Source organism: Bison bison, unplaced genomic scaffold (assembly GCF_000754665.1).
Source record: "Bison bison bison isolate TAMUID 2011002044 unplaced genomic scaffold, Bison_UMD1.0 scf7180017864472, whole genome shotgun sequence".
NCBI lineage: Eukaryota > Metazoa > Chordata > Mammalia > Artiodactyla > Bovidae > Bison > Bison bison.
In genome coordinates, this window is record NW_011495033.1 from 1,442,906 (window position 1) to 1,465,151 (window position 22,246).

Consider the following 22,246-nt stretch of genomic DNA (forward strand, 5'->3'; position numbering starts at 1 on the left):
AAGAAAGTGCGTTTATCGCTGGATTCTCTAAGCCTTCCCTATGTTCATGTGAAATTGTGACTCTAGACAGGCAGGTATTGGATAGTGGGTTTTTCAAACCAGTCTGACCACAGCACTTTTTGAGAAGCATCTTGAGATTCTGTGGAATCTTCTTTGGGAAGAATTGAAAATTTACAGAGGTGTTCAGAGGTTTGGGGGATATATATTAAGCTCATTTGCCTTTTATTGGGCATCTATAATATACCAGCTACTTCTAGAAATTTTATTATTATTAGTATAGATCCCTGTGAAAAGTTAAATAACAATTCAGATAGCTAGAAATACCACAGCCTGAATTCTTCAAACTTTGTAAGTCTGAATCTGCAAAGTCACATGCTGATAGCCACCATTTTTAGAACTTCTTCAGGATACTTTCTCAAATGAAGTCAGTGGCCTTGTTAGTTCTTTGTAGTGGACAGATGGTAAGAGCGTTCAAGGAACCTTTATAAATACCATAGGCAGTGGAGAAAGAAGAGAGGGAATGAGAATTTAGGAGAGAAGAAAGGAGAAGAAGTGTGAGATTAAGAGACTGATAATGGAGCCACTGTGGGAGAAGTGACTTGGCCTGTTTAGCCCACAGAGCTCTCGGGTGTTCTTCATAAAACCCTCAGGGAATGGTATTGTAAAAACTGTTGTAACCTGAGGGCTGACATGCTTGGAAGTGATGAGTTGAGCATGTACAACTCTTTTGGTTAAAAGATAGCTCAGACTGCATTGATTTTGATTTCTGACTATGTTCATAACTGCACATTTAGAATCCAGCACAGGTTTGATGGAGAACAAGTCAGTGAGGTTTTCCAAGTCCAAGCTATGAGAACTCTGCTGTTGGTTCTGTTCTCTAGACTGACTGACTGTGTCTCCTTCCTTTCCCGCCCTTCTATTTCCTGGCTTTAGCTGTTTGTGGTTGGAAAGAGATGAACTAGGGAAAAGGAGCCGGAGCACATGGCTGTGGTGAGGTTTGGGCTTATCTGGAACTTATGTATGTATATTTTGTTCTCCCTCCTCTCCTGAAGCTTGATTGCCAAAATATATATATATATAACATGTAACTGCTGCCGCAGTACACAAAAACAGGTATTCCTCTATGGAATAATTATAATGTCATTAGGATAGGAAAAGAGGGAGTTCTCTGGTGGTTCAGTGGTTAGGACTCCAGGCTTTCGCTGCTGGGATCTTGGTTCAGTTCCTTGTCAGAGAACTGAGATCTCGCAAGCTTCCCAATGGGGCAAAATGAAAGAAGGAAAGAAAGAACCATTCAGGAATGGAAAGAGCTATTCTTTTATCGTAATTTTGTTCTATCTTAAAACGTAGCTTGTTGTTGCCGCTGATTTTTGTAAGAGTACATCCCCAATTGGAAGTGAATGCCAGGGGAGAAAAAGAATGTCTTCCTGAAACATGCTGCTATGCCCCTTGCTCACCAGCCACACTGTGTTTGCCTTTGTATGCCCAGCTATGCTGTGAGTTTGTCAAACCTGGGGACAGATTTTCCTCACTTGAGAGTCATGTTCATTGTCTAACACTTAATGACACGGTCCCTAAAGGGTGACTAGTGACAGCCATATTGGCAGTTGTACCTTGGCGTATTGTTGGGTGAATTCTAAGAAGGGAACTTTTCTTCCTAGGTGTCACCAGGACAACTTTCTAAGCTAGGTTCTCTGCTGGTATGAAGGTTCTCCCTACCACTCTGCCCTTTAGGCTTTCTTGACCAGGCAGTACAAAGTAGATTTTCTTGGAGCTCACACTGACTCTGTCTTTCACATAGTTCCACAGGCCTGAAGGATCACTGTAGCCTAGAGGTGATGGATGAGGTAGCCATGCGTCTTCCTTGTTTACCAGGCTGGAATAGGAATAATTACCCATCAGTGATCAAGTTTAGAGAAGAGAAACTCCAGCATATAGCACCACTGTGCTCTGGTATGGTCATAACCAAAATCATCTCTCCAGTCACCAGCTCTGTACTTGGAACTATTGGGGTTGCATTCTGCTAGTGTCTGAGGAGTGTTTGCCATAGATGGACAATCCTGGGTATGAGCATGTATTTCAACATCTTGAGTCAGAGAGACAGCCAGCATTACTGGCTGTGGGCTATTAACTTGTTTTAGTTTATAGCCATGAATTCCACAGATGGACTTTTGCAATGTAAGAAATGTGCATCTGTCCTCTAAATTGAGGCTCGGCCTTTGTTTCATATGGGTGCAAAGAGAAGTCACTCATCAATATACGTTCTATACTGAGGACTTCTGGTTAACCTCCAAAGTTTATCACTTCACCTCTCCCCAGGAGAGAATTTTAAATGTACTTTTTCTCGTCTATCTGGACAGAGTGTTTTCTAACACGGAACAAAATAATTTGGTCTCATTTTTTTAGAGTGGCGAAGCAATTTAGACAGCTGGGCTACTGCAGTGTTCCTGTTTCACAGCATTAACAGCAAAGGGTTTTTAGATGGATTGGTTAGGTTTTTGTTTTGACTGACTGGTTTTAATAGGAGTGGTGAGGGTAGTTTAGGCCCTCTCTTTAACAAAGAACTCGAACAAGTAATTTTCACAAAAGAAGTACAGATATTCAATAAATGTGAAAAACATCAAACAATCAAAGATGATATTTAAGAAGAGACATCCTTGCTGTTCTGGCAAGGACATGGGGGAAATGGGAACTCATAATCCACTGGTGCGAGTGTAAAATCAAAACTTTTTGGATGACAGGCAACATAAACCTTAGTGTTCTTACCCTTTGATCCAGCAGTTGCATTTTAAGAAGTTTATCCTAAGGAGGTAATAAAAAATGTTCATTAATAAAAGCACTCGTAAGAGCATTGTTTGCAGTAGTGAAAAATTGAGAATAAAATATCCCGCCTTTTGTTGGGATAGCTGCTGGGACCTGTGAAAACGGAGAGCTTGCTACATTTCCTGAGGTTGAAAAGAAAAAGAAGACTAACACAGCCTTGAACCCTTGTACTCTGTAAATCGAATAGCCACAGAACGTTTTGGTAGAATGAACAAGAAGTCTCCGTGGTGCTCTGTCTTTGGTCCAATACGTGAGCTTGTCCTGACAGCCGTGGTCGCTCTATCACAGCCTCTGTCTCTTCTCTGCTGCAGGTGGTGATCGCTTACTTTATTCCCAGGGAACGTTTGAGCTACAAAGTATGATTTTAGTTTACTGTTAGGAGAAGGGGTTATTTAGATTATTTTTTTCCTTCTCTTTCTTTTTGGTTAAATATTGAGTAAATATGTGCGGGGAGATGCTTAAAATCTGCATTTCATCTCCAGTATATCTTTCAATAATACCCTGCTCTGTTTTTTTTTTAGGGGTGAGTCCCTCCAGACTCCGAATAGGAGATCAAGAATTTGATTCATTGCCTGCTTTACTGGAATTCTACAAAATACACTATTTGGACACTACAACGTTGATAGAACCAGTTTCCAGATCCAGGCAGGGTAGTGGAGTGATTCTCAGGCAGGAAGAGGCAGAGTATGTACGAGCCCTCTTTGACTTTAATGGGAATGATGAAGAAGATCTTCCCTTTAAGAAAGGAGACATCCTGAGAATCCGGGATAAGCCTGAAGAGCAGTGGTGGAATGCGGAGGACAGCGAAGGCAAGAGAGGGATGATTCCAGTCCCTTACGTGGAGAAGTATAGACCTGCCTCCGCCTCAGTATCGGCTCTGATTGGAGGTAACCAGGAGGGTTCCCACCCACAGCCACTGGGTGGGCCGGAGCCTGGGCCCTATGCCCAACCCAGCGTCAACACTCCGCTCCCTAACCTCCAGAATGGGCCCATTTATGCCAGGGTAATCCAGAAGCGAGTCCCTAATGCCTACGACAAGACAGCCTTGGCTTTGGAGGTACATAATGTGCAAAATGTAGAAAGAAGAGATCTGCTACAGGGTCTCCCTTTCAGACCTCTTAGAGCTTTGTAGGAATGCTGAATACAAGCAGCAGCGTTGTAACATTGTTATAGATGTTGAATGGTACTTTTACCATTAAGTACTGATCTTGGCACTTAATGTGGGGTTTTCTCTTTTTTATAGAAAACCTATTTTGGAATGAGTAAGCTTAAAACTGTATAACTGAATGTTCTGATTGATTTACTAAACCATACTTTGACTTCTTTAATAACACCACCTGAATTCACAGGAATTAACCTAAAATATTTTTTTTCATCTACATTCTAATCTGTTTCTTTCTGTTTATCATTATCTGAAATAAGTGGGCTCCACAAATTTGAGTATAAGTGGTCTCTATCAAAATACTTAAATGAATTTTCTTACAGAAATGTGTTTTTACTGTAGGGGGCTTGGGGTTTCTTACCATTGATTACTTGTAAAGGTATAATGAGATAGATACCCAAAAGTATTAATTCCAAGAAGCAGCAGGTTTACTTGGTCTTTGTTGTTTGATGCATTTTATACTCAAGAAACCAGTTCCTCCTGAGGAATAAATTTTTACCTTTTACTGGTGAATAGTTATCCTTGGTAGCCCATCTCCTCTGGCCAACCATTGCATTGTATTTATTCTTATCCTTAGCACTCACAGCTTTGTCTCTTACCTCTTCTCTTTCTTCTTCCCTCCTTCCCTCCCTCCCTTTCTGAGTTATGCAGAGGTAGTGGTTCAGCATAAAAGCTAGTGTAGAAGTGGCATGCTTTCCTGTCTTTCAGAGCCTTTCAGATATGATCACTTTAAGCAAGTAGCTAAATTTCATGAACATAGGCTGAAGTTACTCAGGTGGGGGGGCAGGTTAGCAGAGAAGGGGCTAAAGTATTAATATATTTTTGTAAATGGAAATCTCTAAAATCCTTTGGATCATGCTTATACACTGAGGAGTGGGAGTTGCCTAAGTAAAAGGCTGTACAGTGAGCTGAAATTTATTTGAAATAGTCTGATATTACTGGATTTAAAGTTTTTCTTTTGCATTCTGAAGAGTGGGTGCAAAGGAGGGTTAGGTCTACAGGTTTGACTGAAAAAAAATGTGTGCTTTTAAAATGTGTATATTTTGAGATCATGTTGTGACTGAAAAGTATTGTGTCCTGCTTTTGATGAGAAAGGAATTATATGTTGTCTAGGTTACACTACTTTTTCCCACTTAGAATTTGGAGGATAAGGAAAACAAGTTTCTAGCTTCATGTTTTCATTTAAGTTCATATGATGGCAACAGCCAAGATGGTGCTGTGCCCATGACAGCTGTGACTCGACATTTATTGCAGGCCCTGTTAGCACTGGGCTGGAGTGTGGAAATAGCTAGCTAATACCCAGGAGAGAATAGTTACCACATTAATTTTGCTTCCACTTGCAATTCCTTTCTTAAAGAGAATTGGTTTGGTTTGGTTTGGTTTTGACCTCACTGAGCAGTTTGTAGGATTTAAGAGTCGGACACGACTGAGCGACTTCACTTTTATGCATTGGAGAAGGAAATGGTAACCCACTCCAGTGTTCTTGCCTTGAGAATCCCAAGGACAGGAGAGCCTGGTGGGCTGCCGTCTATGGGGTCACACAGGGTCGGACACGACTGAAGTGACTTAGCAGCAGCAGCAGTTCCCTAACCAGGGATTGAACCTGGGCCCATGGCAGTGAAAATGCCGAGTCCTAACCACTGGACCATCAGGGACTTCCCAGAATTGTTTGCCCCAACGATGCTTGCCTTAATTAGAAGCTTTAGTGCTCCAGAATGGTCGAGCTGCTCCCCTACTGTGAAACCTAAACCTTGTGAAATAAAGACTAAAGTAGAAGAGTGGTTTGTGATGTCAGTAAGTTTCCTTTTTTGGTTGGGTATTAGTTTTGAGCCACATGTGTTGACTGATGACAATAGCCTCTTTCACGTTAGAACAAATACCCCAAATAATAACTTTAAAAACACCTCATGTACTTAAGAAAACATCATGTTAGTTTAGCATCACAGAAATCTAAAGCTAGAAAAGACCTTAGATACCCCTATTCATTTATTGAAAAAAGTAAGGGATGGATTGAATGGGTTGTTTAAACTAGTTGGAGAGATGAGGAGTCCAGATCTACAGTGGGGCCTTTTCAACCATGCCCAGATTGCATCTGTGGTACTTTTTGTTTTGTGGTGGTGATACTGCCCTCCTGTCAGTTTTGTGTGGTGTAACTGGCAGCGTGTCCTCATGTATACTCTCTGTGCAGGGAGGCAGTTTCCTTTCCCATCTCTGGTTTTCCATAGGAGCTGATGCCTAGTCCCTGTGGAGATGAAGCCAGGAGATAAGATTAGGAAGCTCTGACTTTCTGACCTTCGCATTCTGATGAGAAAAAAACTCATTGCTGTAGTTGACCCATTATAGATTGAGATCTGTAGACAAGCTAGGCACATTTCGGAGAAGTTTTACAGTTAACTTGAAATTGATGTTGAAATCATTGCATTTTAGAAGTGGGCAGAGCCCCAGGTATAGTAAGGGTCCAAACTCCTAGTATTTCCCAGAAGGTAGCTGCGGATGCAGCGCTCTGGGTCACCTCTCTTACTTCCGTCAAAGCCACTTTGTTTTACTGTGTTATATATCAGTGTCTCTCTAAGGTTGTTTTTAAGGAAGGGTTTCTGTACTTATGTTCAGGATCCACCTGTCCTCCCCTTACAGATGGATGTTTCCTGCATGGTATATTTGCTGTGACCAGAGTCCTCCAGTAGAATATAAGTCAATGACTCCTTCCTCTTTTCCCACCCATCAGATTTCTCTAGTAGGAATGAAGGTTGTTGGAAAGAAGGGATTAATTCTAGCAAACAACCAAAGTAGGGGTATTCCTCGGTTCACTGTAACTCTGGGGAATGTAACCGAACCAGGAAGACACCATCTGTTCCATCCTGGAGCTTCTAATAAAGAGATTTTAAACAAATGTATTTTGAAGGAGAAACACTGGAAGTAACACTAGAACAGTGCAGAGGCACCATTTACTCATTTACTTTTTTGGTCTTAGATTTGATCTGAGATTTCAATTTGATTGGTTTTGGTTTCATGAGTCATGGCTCCTCGGGAGCTGGAATAGTGGTGAATCTTATCTTGTAAATTGCAGGTGTTAAAGTTTATTTCATGCCTCTGTAGACTGTCCAGAACAATCATATTATCTTGGAATGTACTATTCATGTAACTTCCATTTTCTGATTCAGCCTGGCCTCTTGCCTTTGATAGATAAGACTTCTGAGTAACCAAGGAGCCTTTCAGGTGGACTTAGGTGTGAACCTGTTCTTCTGGTCACAGATAGGGAAGATGTAAAGTTCCATGAGTCCCTGGTTATATGCAGCAGTGACTATATTAACTCTACATCTCCCCATGTAGAGCTCTGAAACCTTAAGTTATTTAGGCCTTTTGACCTATATATGGAAAAGTGAAATGAAGATCTTAATTTCCCCTTTGTTCCAGAGAGAAAAAATGAGATTAGGAAGTGTAAGAACTGCGTGACAAGTCTTGGCTATATGTATAATAACTTCATACCCACTTGAAAAAATAATAAACATAATTGAAAGTTATGAATATTTTCATTTTAATAAGATAGTTATTTAACCCCCCATTAAATAGCAAAGTTTCTCAAACCTTGGGATCATGTGGAACATTGCCACCTTCATTTCCTGTTCCACATTTATTTTCATAAGGTACTTGATTTTTATCATAGCAACTGCCAAAGCCCAGCTTTGCAAAGACATGACATCTTTGAAAGGGATGTAGTATAATCTGATGTCAAAATTGTTAACAGTTTTGAGTTTGTAGTTCACATGGCATAACAGACATCAGATATTTCTGTTTCCCTCAAAAATACAGAATACTTGGTGGGACCCCTCAGAATTGGCGGCAGTGCCTCTGACTCTTCAGTCTGGGAACCTCGGGTCTCGTTGACTGTACTAGTTCTTAGAAAATTCCTTGTATTGAGCTAAAATGTACCTGTTCCATGTACCTCTCATCAAGAGGGTGGGGAACTTAGTTTCAGTTATTATCAGTTGTTGAGCTACAGAAAGATCTTTTTGGACTTGGACTACAGTCAGGGTAACACCTGTCTTCAGTGTGGTGCTTTTGCTTGACATCAGGAAATGTACGTACGAGTTAAATCTCAAAGACCTGCAATGATCCACGAATATGAGCCATGTGCACTTCAGTCCGTCTCTGAGGCAAGTGAATCATTAAGACTGAATTGGCCTCACTTGTCTTCACTGATTTTAAAGATTTTAGATGGGCCCTAAATATTACCTATTCTGTAGATCAGGGATCTGCAGACTTTTCCTGTGAAGGATTTCACAGGCCATGCAGCCTCTGTCAGTTTGCCACTGTAGCTAGAAAGCAGCCATAGACAAAACAGCAGATGAGCTCGCTGTGTTAGAGTGAAGCTATTTACAGAAACAGGCAGCAAGCTGGATGTGGCTCGTGGGCCACACAGTTTGCCGAGCCCTGTCTTAGATTGCTGTAGTTTTCTTACCTTTTTCCCTCCTTCAGTCAGATCTTGAAATGTGTTCTTGGTGTGTTTGAAAGTCTTTGAAAACAAGGTCCTTGTAGTCTGTCTCTGCACTTGGTTTCCCGGGCTTTATTTACATAAAGTTAGTTATATGTGTTTCCTGCCCTGAGCTCACAGGAATCATGCAGCAAATCTGGATCAAAGAAGCATTGGCAACTATTGATGCCTTTCCTCTTAGATAGCAGGGATAGAAACTAGAAAAGCAGTCCCTGGGGTTGCGCCAGCAGGGGAGGTCACACAGTTTCTGGTGTCTCCTGTTTGCTGCTAAGTCGCTTCAGTCGTGTCCGACTCTGTGCGACCCCATAGATGGCAGCCCACTAGGCTCCCCTGTCCCTGGGATTCTCCAGGCAAGAACACTGGAGTGGGTTGCCATTTCCTTCTCCAATGCATGGTGAAAGTGAAGTCGCTCAGTGGTATCTGACCCTATCCGTCTCCTATTTAGGGAACACCAAAAATTAATGCCATTTGGACTTCATATTTTTTCTAATTATGCCTGGAACTCACTGGTAAAGGTGAGTGTTCATTAAGTTCCCTGGGAGTGAGGAAAAGAGAGTAACTACATTCGGTCCTCTTTACAGATGACGCCATGATTTACTTGCAGACTTACTCCTGAGGGTGTGGTATAGGGTTGAGAGACTAGGAACTAACTCAACACTAAAATAGTACCTTGGTGGTGAAAGCATCATCAGTCTCTCCTTTACAAGGTGTTAGTGAAGTCTGCCTCATGAAAAGAAAGGTTAACTGCCTTGTCGTGCTTCAGGTCCTTTAGAAGTTCTTTCGTTTTCATTAGTGCGCAGATGAATTTTTTCTTCCATCTGTAATGTGAATTTTGAAATTGGTAATGTGAGAACTACAGTTATTACTGCAAGTACATTCCTTTGTGTCTTAAAATTGGAGCATTTCTAGGGCAGGCACTCAGTCTCACTTTCTTTGTCTTTGAATTAGTACACCAATCTTCAAACCTGTGTGCACCCCCTGATCCTCCCTGGTCTTGCCTGAGGGAACTCTCCTTTAGAGTGTTGTTGCCTAACAGGGAGAGGAGCACAAATTACCGTGTCATTTCTGACTTGGAGAAAGAACTGCGCTTAGTGGAGTGCCATATTCCTAGACTGCCCCATCCCCTCCTGCACTCTGCCTCAGGCTCCATAGCATGTTTTCTCAAAGATAGTCATGTTTTTGCCTTTGGGACTTGTCTGTTCTTGACCCCAGGACTCCCTATGTGCTTTGACTATTTCAGGAGAAAGAACCCATAGGGTATTATGCATAGGTATTTAATTTTAATAAGGTCTACCTCAAAGTATTTGTGCTTCAAGGCCACTTTGGCCAGGTTAATTAGCTTATTAAATGCTTACAGCTTTCCTCTTTTACCCATTTAAAAATCAGAACCATTTCAGAGTCATGACCCAACCTTTCTTTCACCCCTTGATGTTTGGACTTTTCTGCCAAGAACCTAATCAACTGTAAAAAAACGATTCTGGGTTCCAGAAGATGGTTGCTTTTCCTGAGTCTTTCTCTGTAGTTAGAACCAAGAGAGTGTATATCAGAGATGACCCTGATGCTGTCCAAAGGCCTATCTTGCACTTCATTCTTCTCCCTACTAGCATCTTGCTGTATGGGAGCCCTGACTCATTTCTCACTTAGAATTCTGCAGGAAGAATGGTCTGAGGGCAGAGCAGAAGGCTTTGCTCTCTTGTAGAGAAGCTAGTGTGGTTTTGTGGTCCTGATGCCATGGAGCGGGTGGATGGTCCACATTTTAACTACCCGTTGCTTAGAGCTCTTTGGGACATGATTTGAGACAGCACTTTGAAAGCTTAAGAATAACAACAATCTTATTCTTAGAATGACAGTCTTAAAGAGAGGTGTTTAAACCTGGGTTTTGGTGTCAAGTAGAATGGTGGACTTAAATTTGTATCCTGAAGACCCATCTTTTACAAAACACCTAGAAAAGCTCTGGGAGATAGTGAAGGACAGGGAAGCCTGGTATGCTGCTGTCTATGGGGTCACAAAGAATCAGACACAACTGAGCAACAAAGAAAAGCTGGAGAAACATAACATTCTTTTCACCTTTTTATTTAGATATGAAATCATTTGGTAGAATGTACCAGTCCTAAGTATATAAGTATGTAGATCAGTGAATTTATATGCATATATACCTATGTGACAACCACCCAGACGAAAGTATAGAATGTTTTCACCATTCCAGATTGTTCCCTCATGTCCCTTAGTTGTGTTTTTAATATCAGTAAAATGATGGATTCAGATAGCTGGGATGGCATCAGACCAGCTTCTTAAAAGAAACTGGCCACTTACTGCCCATCTGGAGGAGAATCTAACATGTGTGGCAAGGTTATTTATTTATTTATTTATTTTCCTATATGTGGAATCTTAGTTTCCCAACCAGGGATCGAACCCGTGCCCCTGCAGTAGAAGCAGAGTCTTGACTACTGGACCACCACCAGGGAAGTCCCATGAGTGGCAGTTTAAATTTTTGACACGAGCATACCTATTCCTTTAAGTGTTTTTTTTTTTTTCTTTCTTAAGGTCAGGAACTTATTCTGGGTCTAGCTGTCTGAATAGCACTTGAGTATAACATGAGTATATAATAAAAATGAGAGGGAAGAGCATTGCACTTAGTAAAGTTTACTGTAACATAGCAAGGGGCTAGTGGTGGAGGGGCATTAATTCCAGTAATGTGTTGTGTGTGTGTGTGTGTGTGTGTGTGTGAGAAGGATGGGGAGTCAAAGGTAGCTGACAGGTCAGGAAGGAGGAAAATTCACTAAGGAATAGTCACACGTTATGGAGTTTATATAGAGCCTAACTTCTTGTAATGCTGTTAAGAATTTTTAAAAGATGGGAACAAGCGAGGTAGTCTTGAGAACTAGAATTGGGGATATAAGAAGAAATCTTCCAGACTGTTTTTAACACCAAAGAAATTCTCATTTGATGTTCAGATCTTCCTCTACAAAGACTGAAAATTTTTACTTGTCATAGTTGGCCTGCTCAGATATCAGGAATTGAATTGGAAGATTGCTGGGAATAAACAGAACCCTGGGTGCTAGAGCCTGTAGGAGCTGGATCTGTTTGTAAAGACAGATACGCAGTGTCATTTTCCTCTCTCCTCACCTTTCCCCATCAGCCTTCATCTTCATTATTAACCCATCAAGCTGCTGCCTTTTCTCACCCTTGTATCTTATCCCTGTCTCTCTAATCCATGGTTTCTCTCTTCCTTTTCTCAGCATCTTATTCCTGCAACCACTTTAGGCCTCTAAGCTTTTCATATAATTCTTAAGGAAACTGTAGGTAGGTCAGTAGGTAACCTAATTCCTCTGTGAGTGAGATCAGGCTGGTTTAAGAGAAGGCCCTGACCTAAACGAGTTGGCTTTGGCTGGTAGTCAGCCCATAGGCCTTCGTAGGGAAGGAACCTGCAGGGCTAGGGGAGCATAGTTTGAAAGTTCTTAATATAGTGGAAGAACATAAATGGGCTTGGGAGCTGGATACTTCTGGGCTCAAATCTCAGCCCTGTCACTGGCTTTGTGACTTCAGGTGTAACATGTAGTTGTTCTGAATGTCATACGTAAAATGAAAAGAATTCCTGTTTAAAGGATTATATGATTATCAGAAAATGATTTTATATAAAGCACTATAGTACTTTATGGGAGTTAAATATCATTATTAATGAAACCAAATGAACAGTAATGTTTAGAAACCACTTGCGTGTGCAGAACTCAGATGTTGATAATTCAAGGATAGTCATAAAGCTCTTTAGTGGCATTTGGGAACGTACCTCACCATTGTTAAATACTTTGCTACAGGGTGAATCCATTCATCAAACACCTTATCTTTTAAGTTTCATATTAAGACACAGGTATATCCTAGATTGTCAAAAATATTTGATGTTGCAACAGGAAAACTTTTTGTAACAGCAGAAACACGATATCCTCCTACTGTTAAGGAACAGGTACCAGGTGGCATTGAGAGAGCAGCAAAGTCTGTCAGTACCTGCTTAGGGGTGGGTAGTGGGGGGGACTGGCAGGCAGTGGCCTGCCAAGTAAAACTAGCTGAAGAAGGTTGAGGCTTTCAGGGAGCTGATAGAATTTGGAGTCTTCGCCTGTACCAAGTGGGGAAGCCTTGCCTTGGTAGGACAGTGATGGGAACACTTCTGTTTTCTGGGACCAGATGATGTATGCTTCCTCTGATTGTCTTCTGCTCTACAAGCAACACCAGGCCAGGATGTGTGTGTAAGAGTGGGCTGGGGAATTGCACTGCTATATGCCAGAGAGGGGAGGGCCAGTGTGGACCAGGCAGGAAGCTAAGAGTAGTGGCTACAAAGACAGGGCATATAGATCATCCTAGGTAGGGTTGCTGCTCCAGAGACCCTTGAACTTTCCAAAAGGTGTCATTTTCTAGCATTCCTCCTATTTTCTGTACTCTGTTTTTCTCTGCACTGCTAAAATCACTTCTTCCTCTTGCCTGCATTAACCATAAGTAATCGGTCTGGTGGCTGGGGCTTGGGAGGCAGCAAATAGCCGTTTCTGTAATATCAGTCCTAGAGCAATCACATGGGCAGGGTATGGCTAACCAGAGAATGGAGTTTTTCAGCTTGCATTCATAACTGGAAATAAAGTGCTGTCCTTATTCTCCTCCTGCAGGTCGGTGAGCTGGTAAAGGTTACGAAGATTAATGTGAGTGGTCAGTGGGAAGGGGAGTGTAATGGCAAACGAGGTCACTTCCCATTCACACATGTCCGTCTGCTGGATCAACAGAATCCCGATGAGGACTTCAGCTGAGTATAGCTCAACAAACAGTTTTGCTGACAGATGGGAACAATCTTTTTTTTTTTTTTCCAATTGCCATCTATACAGTTTTCTTACAGATGTCAAAGCAGTCTAGTTTATATAAGCATTCTGTTGCCTGTGATCTTTTTTAGACTGAACTACTCCATCCCTGGTCTTATTTACCATATTCAGGGTACGAAACTGGAGGGCTTGTGTGTTAACTTTTGAATTGGTGGTTTTAGGTGGTAGCACCATTGCCTGAGTGTATCTGAAAGGAGCAGCATCTTGCCTCCCTTTTCTCAGGCAATACAAATCAACCTGTGGAAAACTGATGGACGGGAGAGAAGTGTTGCACACCACTTACCCTGATTTATTCAATGGTTTGGTTTTCATTCTGAAACTATGCTGTCAAATGGCAATAGACTGTTCCCTTCCACCCCATGAAGTAATCATGCACGTGTGAATAGTACCCAGTGGGATTGCTTTTTCATTTATGGAACATGACCATTGTATGACTCATTCTGACAGTTCAAATCCTGAGAATTCTGAGGACACTACTAGAGGCATTTGTCTTCCTTCCCAGTCAGTGCTTCATACTTTTTCTTGGGATTCTTTCAAGCCTTGTAATTCCTTTTCCCTAGACCTGCAGATAGGTTAATTCTCAAGATAAGTGTTTATTTTCATTCCAGATGATAAGCAGGATGTGCAGAGCACTTTATTCAGTGCATAGCTTTAAGCCAGTATTGGATTCACTGCGTGGACAGCCAAACTCCCAGCTCTCTGCCATCCCTCAAAGGGTCATAGTAGGTTCACATTGCTACCACAGTTCAGTGGACTCCTGGCTAATGGGATCCAGCATGCCGTTCTCCTGAGTGCCATTGTTCTGTCAGGGGACTTTTTGGAATTCTTAGCTTCTACTTGGAGTGGAAGGACCAATCACTTAGAATATTCCATGGATGGTTGGGGGGCCAAATTCTGCCCTTTGCTTTATGTACAACTTGTATAAAAATCAAGTTAAAATTACATGAGTTTGGGGATAGGGTTTTAGTGCTTTGAAAAATGTTTGAACCAATCATGAATTACTTATGTATTTGTTTCATATGGCCAGAATAGTGCTTGAAATACACGATGTTATAAACTGCCTTCACTTGGGGCGCTTTTTCTTTGTGTTCAAGTTTAGTTTACAAACCCTTTTAAGTATGGAATGGTTTATATAGGGTAAGGTGCTCCAAAGAATTGACTTCTGAGACCAAAAATGATGTAGGCTATTTAGACTACCATATGAAACTTTTTCAAATTTAGTTCCCAGTCTAGAAGCACTTACTGGTCTGTGGTGTGATATGACCAATAGAAACACCGTGTTCTTTGCTTTGGGCCTCATTTTAGAAAAGTATTTTTCCAGTTGTTTTGCCTAGGTGAAGATTAATTTGCGTTCATTGAACGTATGCTAAATCATGATATCCCAGTGACTAGCACCGTGCCTGGCACAGCCGGCGTACAGATTTGTGAGAGTGAATGCGAGGTGTGCAGAAGCTCATTATATGGCACAGGGAAGCCAGCTGGCACAGGATTACATACATTACCACAAGCAAACTAATGAGTTGACGCTAATTTAATATATTTTTACCTCACACTAAGATAGTGCTTGATAAAGACATTAATACTCAACTTGTAAAATGTTGGCACAGTGCTATGCACATAGTGGGTGCTCAGTAATGTTGAATGGACAGGTTTGCAATACTAGATTTAATTCCATCTGACGACTCTTTTTCAGTTAGAGCGTAGATACTGTAAAACCCAATACACGTTGAATCTTGTTTTCCTGAAAGTGTGACATCTAAAATATTGTAGAAAAGCTTTGTCACAACTGATTTGAATGTTTGTGGTTTTTTTTTTTTTTTTGCCTCTGACCTTGATATTGGCTTGTAATGTCTCTTTTCATCATATGTAATTTTGGTGGAACATGCAGCTCTACCCAAATCAGAAGACTTTCTCAGTGATCGGTTGTCCAAAGCCATTACATGAATTGTTGGGTTGGATTTGCCTGGGTTTGGCAGTTGTTGGACCTTAAGAACTCAAAGGACTTCTTATAAGTATCTTCCAAAAGCAAATGCAAGAATCCTATTCAAGTGCATATGTACATTGTCACTGAGCAAAATAAACCGCAATTGGCTGCTATATTTTATATAATAATTTCTGCAAAAACCCATTTTTTTGGATACTAATATTTGACATGGTTAATTCTTATTAATTGTTGGAATTGTTTATTGTTAATAATGCAAATAGATAATTTTAATTATCCATAAGTAACATTTCACTATTAAAGGTTTGAAATGGATGATAAGCAAACCAATTTGAAATAAAATATGAAACATGTGCCATTGTATTATAACACTATACACTTTCTTGACAGTTAAATTTTAAAAATGTTTTTTTTGTAGCATGTATTGTATATGTTTATAGTATATGTAGTAAATAAAAATATGGCCAAATGTTTGGCTTGGTGATCTTTTGAAGAAAGCAATCTTTGAATATTTTTCACAAAAGAGCTAAATCTTTTATGCTTAGGGAGTCAGAGTTGTGTGTAGTACTCAACAGCCTACAATCAGATAAACAATTATACACACTAGGTACTCATAAAAATGGGATCAATCATTGGTGTTACTTTGAAGGGTCTCCAGAAGTCCAGAAATAATGATTTGAGGGGAATATAAGAAGAATGATTATATAATGATAGGAAAGCTGGAATGATGTGAGCAGATAATACCAAATCACACGTGGGTTTAAGGAAAATATGATTGTGGTAGGGGTCTTCATAAAGCAAGTGAGAAGTGTGGCTGTTACACAGTAGGTTTTTAGAATCATTAGGGGAGATATTCAGTATAATTTCTCCTTTTTTATGTAAGTGACACTACTTCAGTGTAGATAATTTGGGAAATTTAAAAAGTTAAACATTTTGTTCTTCCCATCCTTTCTCGAAGCACATGTGTATTTAGATGGATATGCACAATGTGTAGATATATATACCTAAAAAGCTGACTGTATACGCCATAGTCTTATGTTCCTGTGGACAGTGAAGTTTTAAGATGATAAGGACAAGCGTGGTCAGCCAGTCATAGAGTATGCTGCCTTGAACCCAAATGCACAGTCTAGCTACTGCTGTATACATGGCAGAATATCAACCTAGAGGTAAATAAAGGCAACCACTGCAAGGGAGCCGTGTTTGCTGTACACACACTTAACAGCAAGGTGATTTAAATGTGTTTACACTTTTTTATCAATTAGAAATAAAATCTTTGTGATAGGTAGAGTTGGATTTCTTTACATAGCCTGGAGTGCTCCTAACAGTCTTGTATTTTGTGACCCTGATCTTCAGATTAAAGTCTATTCCTCTTACAGAAGTGAAGAAAGAGGTGGCCCTGTCCACAGATGAAAATATGAAAATAGTCTTCCAAAGTTTTGCAGGAGGAAGCTAAGAATTTGGAACTCGGCTGCTACATATATGAAGAAAAAGAAATGGGGAGATAAGGTAGGGGGCCAAGAAGAACTGCTATTAAGAATCGAGGTTCAAAGAGCAAGACTTAAGGATTCTGTTGGGATACAGGTCGAAAGCGAGCTTAATTTGCCTCCCCTCAATTCTGGCTTAAATGCTGCTTTGTCAAGAGATGTCTTCCCTGATCTCAAGTCCCTTCTCAGCACTCCTCTCAGATTATTATTCTTTCTCTGATTTTATTCCACCTCTTCCCTTAGACTATAAATCAGTTCCATCAGGACAGGAGCCACGTCTAATTTGTTCATCATCTCCAGAGCCCAGCACAGAGCCTGACTCACAGCAGAAAATATATACTTGTTGATCAAATAATGTTTTTCTTGGCAGGATCTGAGTCTGGGGAATAGGGACCCGGCTGGTTACCTCTCAGCTGCTCTCTGCAGCACCCCTGCTCTTGGCTATGGTCCATGGCGGAAGGTTCATTTTTAATTTTGGTTAAAGTAAAACCCGATTCTGTAGGTCATTCTGCTTCTGAAATGTGAAATGCTTGACAAAGCCCAGTCTTGAGAACTCTGGTGCTTCCATGTTTTGTTTTGCTTTTTCCCCCCATAGGAGAGGTGAATGGATCACTTGAAGGGAAGCTATATTCATACAATGAAGACCATTCACTGGTTGTATTGTAATTTCTAGTTTTGGTGATATTTTCAAAAAGAGTGAATTAACAAAAATGTCAGAATTATCTTGTTCCACAATACCAGTAATAGAAGCAGCTTAACAGCCTAAACAATACTGAGTAGCTGTACCTTATCCTGTTGGCATTTAGGTCTTTCAATAACAGACCTCAGAGGCAGCAACTCCAGAAAGCGCCTAAGGGAGGCAGGGCCCTCTTGAATTCTGTGCATTGTGGTAAACGGCCCCGCTTTAATGTCAGAGTAGGTAGAAAGTAGACAAAAGTGTCCCAAGTCTGAGGCCCAAATCGTTTTATGAGCCTTGTGATTCAACAACAACAAAAGAGAAAGCCAGGTACCATCCCCCAAAAAGAATGCAAGCAGAGGAAACAGTTTATGTAAATTCTTTGGCCACATCTTTTCTCTTACTAGAATCAAGTTCTACTTTCACTTTTTCTTTTCAATAAGAAGTTGCCCCAATTTCTTATTTCCCTTGTTAAATAAACATGCGTGCAGGGTTAGGTTTATGCCTGAACCATCTCGTTTTCTTGTTCCTTAGCAAGCTCTGCCCTTTGATCAATGGCAGGCCTTTTTGTTTTCACAGCAACCAACATTTGCATAAGGAAGAACCAGGGGATAACGTGAGTTGTTTGGGATGGTTTGTGGTAAATTTCATCGTAATGCAAAGATAAAACACACAACTTGGTGGGCTAGCAGCTAGAATTTGGACCAACAGGGTTGACTTTTTCATCTTTCTAGTGAGATCTGTTTGATAGGTACCGCTTTTAGCTATCAAAAAAACTTGATGTCTAGGGAAAAAGGAATGCATGTAATGATCTTTTTTTTTTTTTTTTTGCATGTAATGATCTTTAACTCTCCCTGATCAGCATTTTCAGTAGCAGATAGGATATGGTTTATGTGTGGGTACCTGTTCTTCTCAAGCAGAGATTATTGATCCAGAATCTTGATCCCTAGGGAATCCATGGATAACTTGATATAAGGGGTATGGTAGATGCTCCCTCAAAGCCATAGTCTTTTTTTCCTGTGCACACTATGATTCCCAGGCTCCCTTGCATTGCACATGACCATGTGATGGAGTGCGGCCAATGGACTATGCACAGAAGCGCCTGCACCACTTTCAGCCCTGGCCTCTAGACCCCTCCTCTAGGAGCTCCTCCATGCTCTTCCTTTCTATCAGGCAGGAATGTAGATGACACCCAGGCTAGAGCCTTCATCCACATGAGAGGGGCAGCTTGGCTTGATGACCAGCTTGAAAATGTGAAAGTGTTAGTCACTTACTTATGTCTGACTCTGTGACCCCATGAACTGCAACCTGTCAGGCTCCTTTGTCCGTGAAATTCTCCAGGCAAGAATACTGGAGTGGGTTGCTATTTCCTACTCCAGGGGACCTTCCTGACCTAGGAATTGAACCTGGGTCTCCCACGTTGCAGGTGGATTTTTTTTTATCATCTGAGCCACCTGGGGAGCCTGGTGACACACTTAGCTAGCAAAAAATAAACTTTTGTTCAACCATATGTTTTAAGGTTGAATTAGCTAGCCTACTCCAACTAATACAAAGGAGATGAATAGGTGAGAGGTTGACCATCTGGTAGATTGTTAGGGCCACATGATGCCAAAACTTTGTAGAAATAAGATGCTTCAGATACCTGATAAGTAACTTTTTAGTGTAAGTATGACCTATGTAATACCTGAAATTGAAATTTAACTGGGCATCCTGTGTTTTTATTTGCTAAACCTGGCAACTCTATCCCTGGTCTCCCCTTTAGAGAAACATTGCTGCAGGGAGGCTGCTCTTTCCTCCAGGGAAATTGAATTCTGAAGCAAAAACAATCCATACCAGGACAGCTGGGGCCAAGCAGCTCCTTCCAGAGCTCCTGTTCTTGTCATCTTTCTAACTGTCCCAAATGTAAGGCTTCTTGATGACCTCTCATTTTATTACTGTCATCCTCTTGCTGTACTGAGTCTTCTCTGGTCAGGCATCTCCCATTTTTGGACTCTCCTCTTTGAAGATTTACCAACCCGTTAGGCTCCCTACTGTCTTTGCTGTCCCAATCAAATTTCTTCTCATTTATTTTTGGTCATCTGGTTCTCAGTGTTTCATTTTGCCAAGACCTGCTGTCATATGGGGTTACCATTTTCATCACCTTGGCTTCTCACTTTTTGGACCACCTCAAATCCATTATCTTGTACTGTGATATCCCTGGAATCTTAAAAGATCTTAGTCTCTGATCACTACCTTCTAGCCTTTCTGTTCTCTCACTGTCTTCCCAAAGCCCTAGTTCTTCCATTTCAAGGCACTTTCTAGTCCCTAAGCTCCTCAACTATTAGCCACCTGCTATTTTTTTTTCCAAAGATGAACAAATGAGTAGAATATTGTCCAGTCTTAGATATATCCAACTGCCTAGTGAACACCTTTTGGATATCTTGAAGGAACTTCAAACTCTTTAATATATTCCAAACTGAATTCATTGTCCCTTCCCCCATCAGTCCTTCATCCATATCCCCTGTCTCAATGGCACCATTTGGCTAAGCCAAAAACCCAGGACCATCTTTTATTCTTCCTCTGGAGAGTTCATCCCATCTGTAGTCTTACTAAGTCCTAACTCCCCACCATCTAAAATCAGTCCACTTACCTCCTTCCCAACTGCTGCTGCCTTAGTTCAGATGCCAATGTTTCTCATCTAGATGACCTCAGAAGTCACCAGAATGCCTTTAATTTTGGCCCCTCCAACCCCTTTGTTATGTTTGTTGCAGCCTTAGTGAGCATTCTGTAATTTATAATAGATTATATTCTCCCTCAGCAGATACCTAAATTCCCTCTACAGAAGATGCAGAGCTCTGTACGTTAGTTCTGCTCCTGTCTCCAGCCTCCCCTCTCTTCACTTCCCTTCTCTACTCTGAGCTCTAGCCATGCTGCATTTGTGTCCTTTCTTTACCTGACCGATCCACTTGCTCAACCCTCAAGACTTTTGTACAGTCTTTATCTGTCTCACCTTCAGCTACACTAATTATACTCTAATTTGGCTTATCTGTCTGTTCCATGTCTTCTCTTGGCAATATATGCCTACAGTTGTCACACTGAATTGAAATTGCCTGTGCATGTATCTGTCACAAGACCAAGATACATCATCATATTTCCAACACCTAGCCCTGCTTGACACACAGCAGGATACCCAGAGTGTGTATTTTGAACAAAAGAATGAACCTCAGGATGGGTGAGCTAGATATCATCAAAAGTCAAGAGGGAGCGTTGGGTAGTAATATTCTTAGGGATTTAAGGTTACAGTGTCAGCTTTTGCTGTAGGATAAACCACATCGGTACGTGGTGAATTAAAACAATCCTTTATCTTGTAATTCTGCAGCTTAGCAGTTTCCGTTTGGTTCTGCTGGACAGTTCTGGTCTGGGCTAATCTGACATATCTAGCATCTAATTGGCTGGGGGCTGGCTGGTCTTGAATGGCCCTCAGCCAGCAGAGTTTAATCTCTGCTTCCTGTGATCTTGTATCCTCCAGCAGGGTAGCCTGGACTGGTTCTCATGGCTATTGACAGGGTTCTAAGAGAACAGATGGAATCACACAAGGCCTCTTAAGGCTTAGCCTTAGAACTGACACAATGTCTATATAACACTGCCTTCTCTTGATCAGAGCAAGTCCCAAGGCCAGCTCAAATTCAAGGAGTGAAAAAATAGACTCTTCCTCTTGATGGGAGAAACTGTAAAGTTCATACTGCAAAGGGGTGTGGATATAGGAAGAATGACCAAATCCAGCCATTTTTGGAATATGCACAGCTACCCCAAAGAAACTATTTGACTAAAATACATGAAGAAGCACACATTACTAGGAAGCATCATCACTGGGTGAGTCAATACCCAAATGTCCATAGTTTTTCTTCACTTTATTTTGTAATTTGAACACTGCATGTGTAATCATGATTTTTAGTACTGCTAAAGTAGGTGTTTGGAACTGGGCTATGGGAACTTTGGGAAGAAAGGCACTTGGAAAAATGGCACTGAGAATGAAGAGTGACAGGAAGCTTCATATGGAAAGGGACTGTGTCCACTTTATTAACTTTTATCTGTAGCACCTCACCTGATTAGGACATGGAAAGCACTCAGCAAATATGTTGAATGGATAAGAGTAAACCTCTTATTTACTGTTATAAAGGAGAGCTGAACGTCTCATCTTAACCAACAGTGCTGCTGCGTGTAGATGTACAAGTAATTCCCTTCCCAAGGACATGCCAGGCAAGGAGTGAAGTTGAAATCCAGCCTGTACTGTGGTAGCTAAGAAACAGTCCCAGTCCCTGACTTGGCTTTGTCTGCCTGCAGGAGGCACCATTTGAAATTCAAAGGTACATTTTGCTTGCTAAGCAGTGAGCCCCTAGGGCTGCATCTATGTGGAAAGGACACTTATTTTTTATGTCTTACAAAAGTTCCCTCTGGGCTAATAAGGCCCTGGATACTCAACCTAAGGGTAGCGGAGAAATGGTTACTGGGAACATGAGATGGCATGAAATGCACAAAGCAAGAAAATGAAGAAAACACAGGAAATATTGCACAGAAATACGAAGAAATGAAATTTCTTGCATAGAAATATGCAAGAAAATGAAGAAAGCACTTGTTCTTACAAGTGGGTCAAAATGAATGAGGGATTGAGAGAACCAGGAGCAAGAAACAAACAGACTTAGGTTCACATGTCTGAATTGAGTTCAGAAACCCAACTGAGAGTTAACAGAGAGACCAGAACACTGAAGCACACAAAATATGATTTGTTTCTATAAAAGGCAAATCTACAGAGACAGAAAATAGATTAA

General features: G+C 41.0%; 1 protein-coding gene and 1 non-coding gene across 2 annotated transcripts; one reads left to right on the forward strand and one right to left on the reverse strand.

The window, feature by feature from the left end:
• Positions 1 to 1,085: 1,085 nt before the first annotated feature.
• CRK (v-crk avian sarcoma virus CT10 oncogene homolog) lies at positions 1,086 to 15,762 on the forward strand. The gene is made up of 2 exons (XM_010861347.1): positions 1,086 to 3,880; positions 13,130 to 15,762. Exons 1-2 carry the CDS (start codon positions 3,266 to 3,268, stop codon positions 13,265 to 13,267), a joined length of 753 nt encoding a protein of 250 aa, XP_010859649.1. The 5' UTR covers positions 1,086 to 3,265; the 3' UTR covers positions 13,268 to 15,762.
• TRNAE-UUC lies at positions 5,568 to 5,640 on the reverse strand. Its single transcript has one exon. It is a non-coding gene; the product is annotated as a tRNA-Glu (tRNA).
• Positions 15,763 to 22,246: the final 6,484 nt, after the last annotated feature.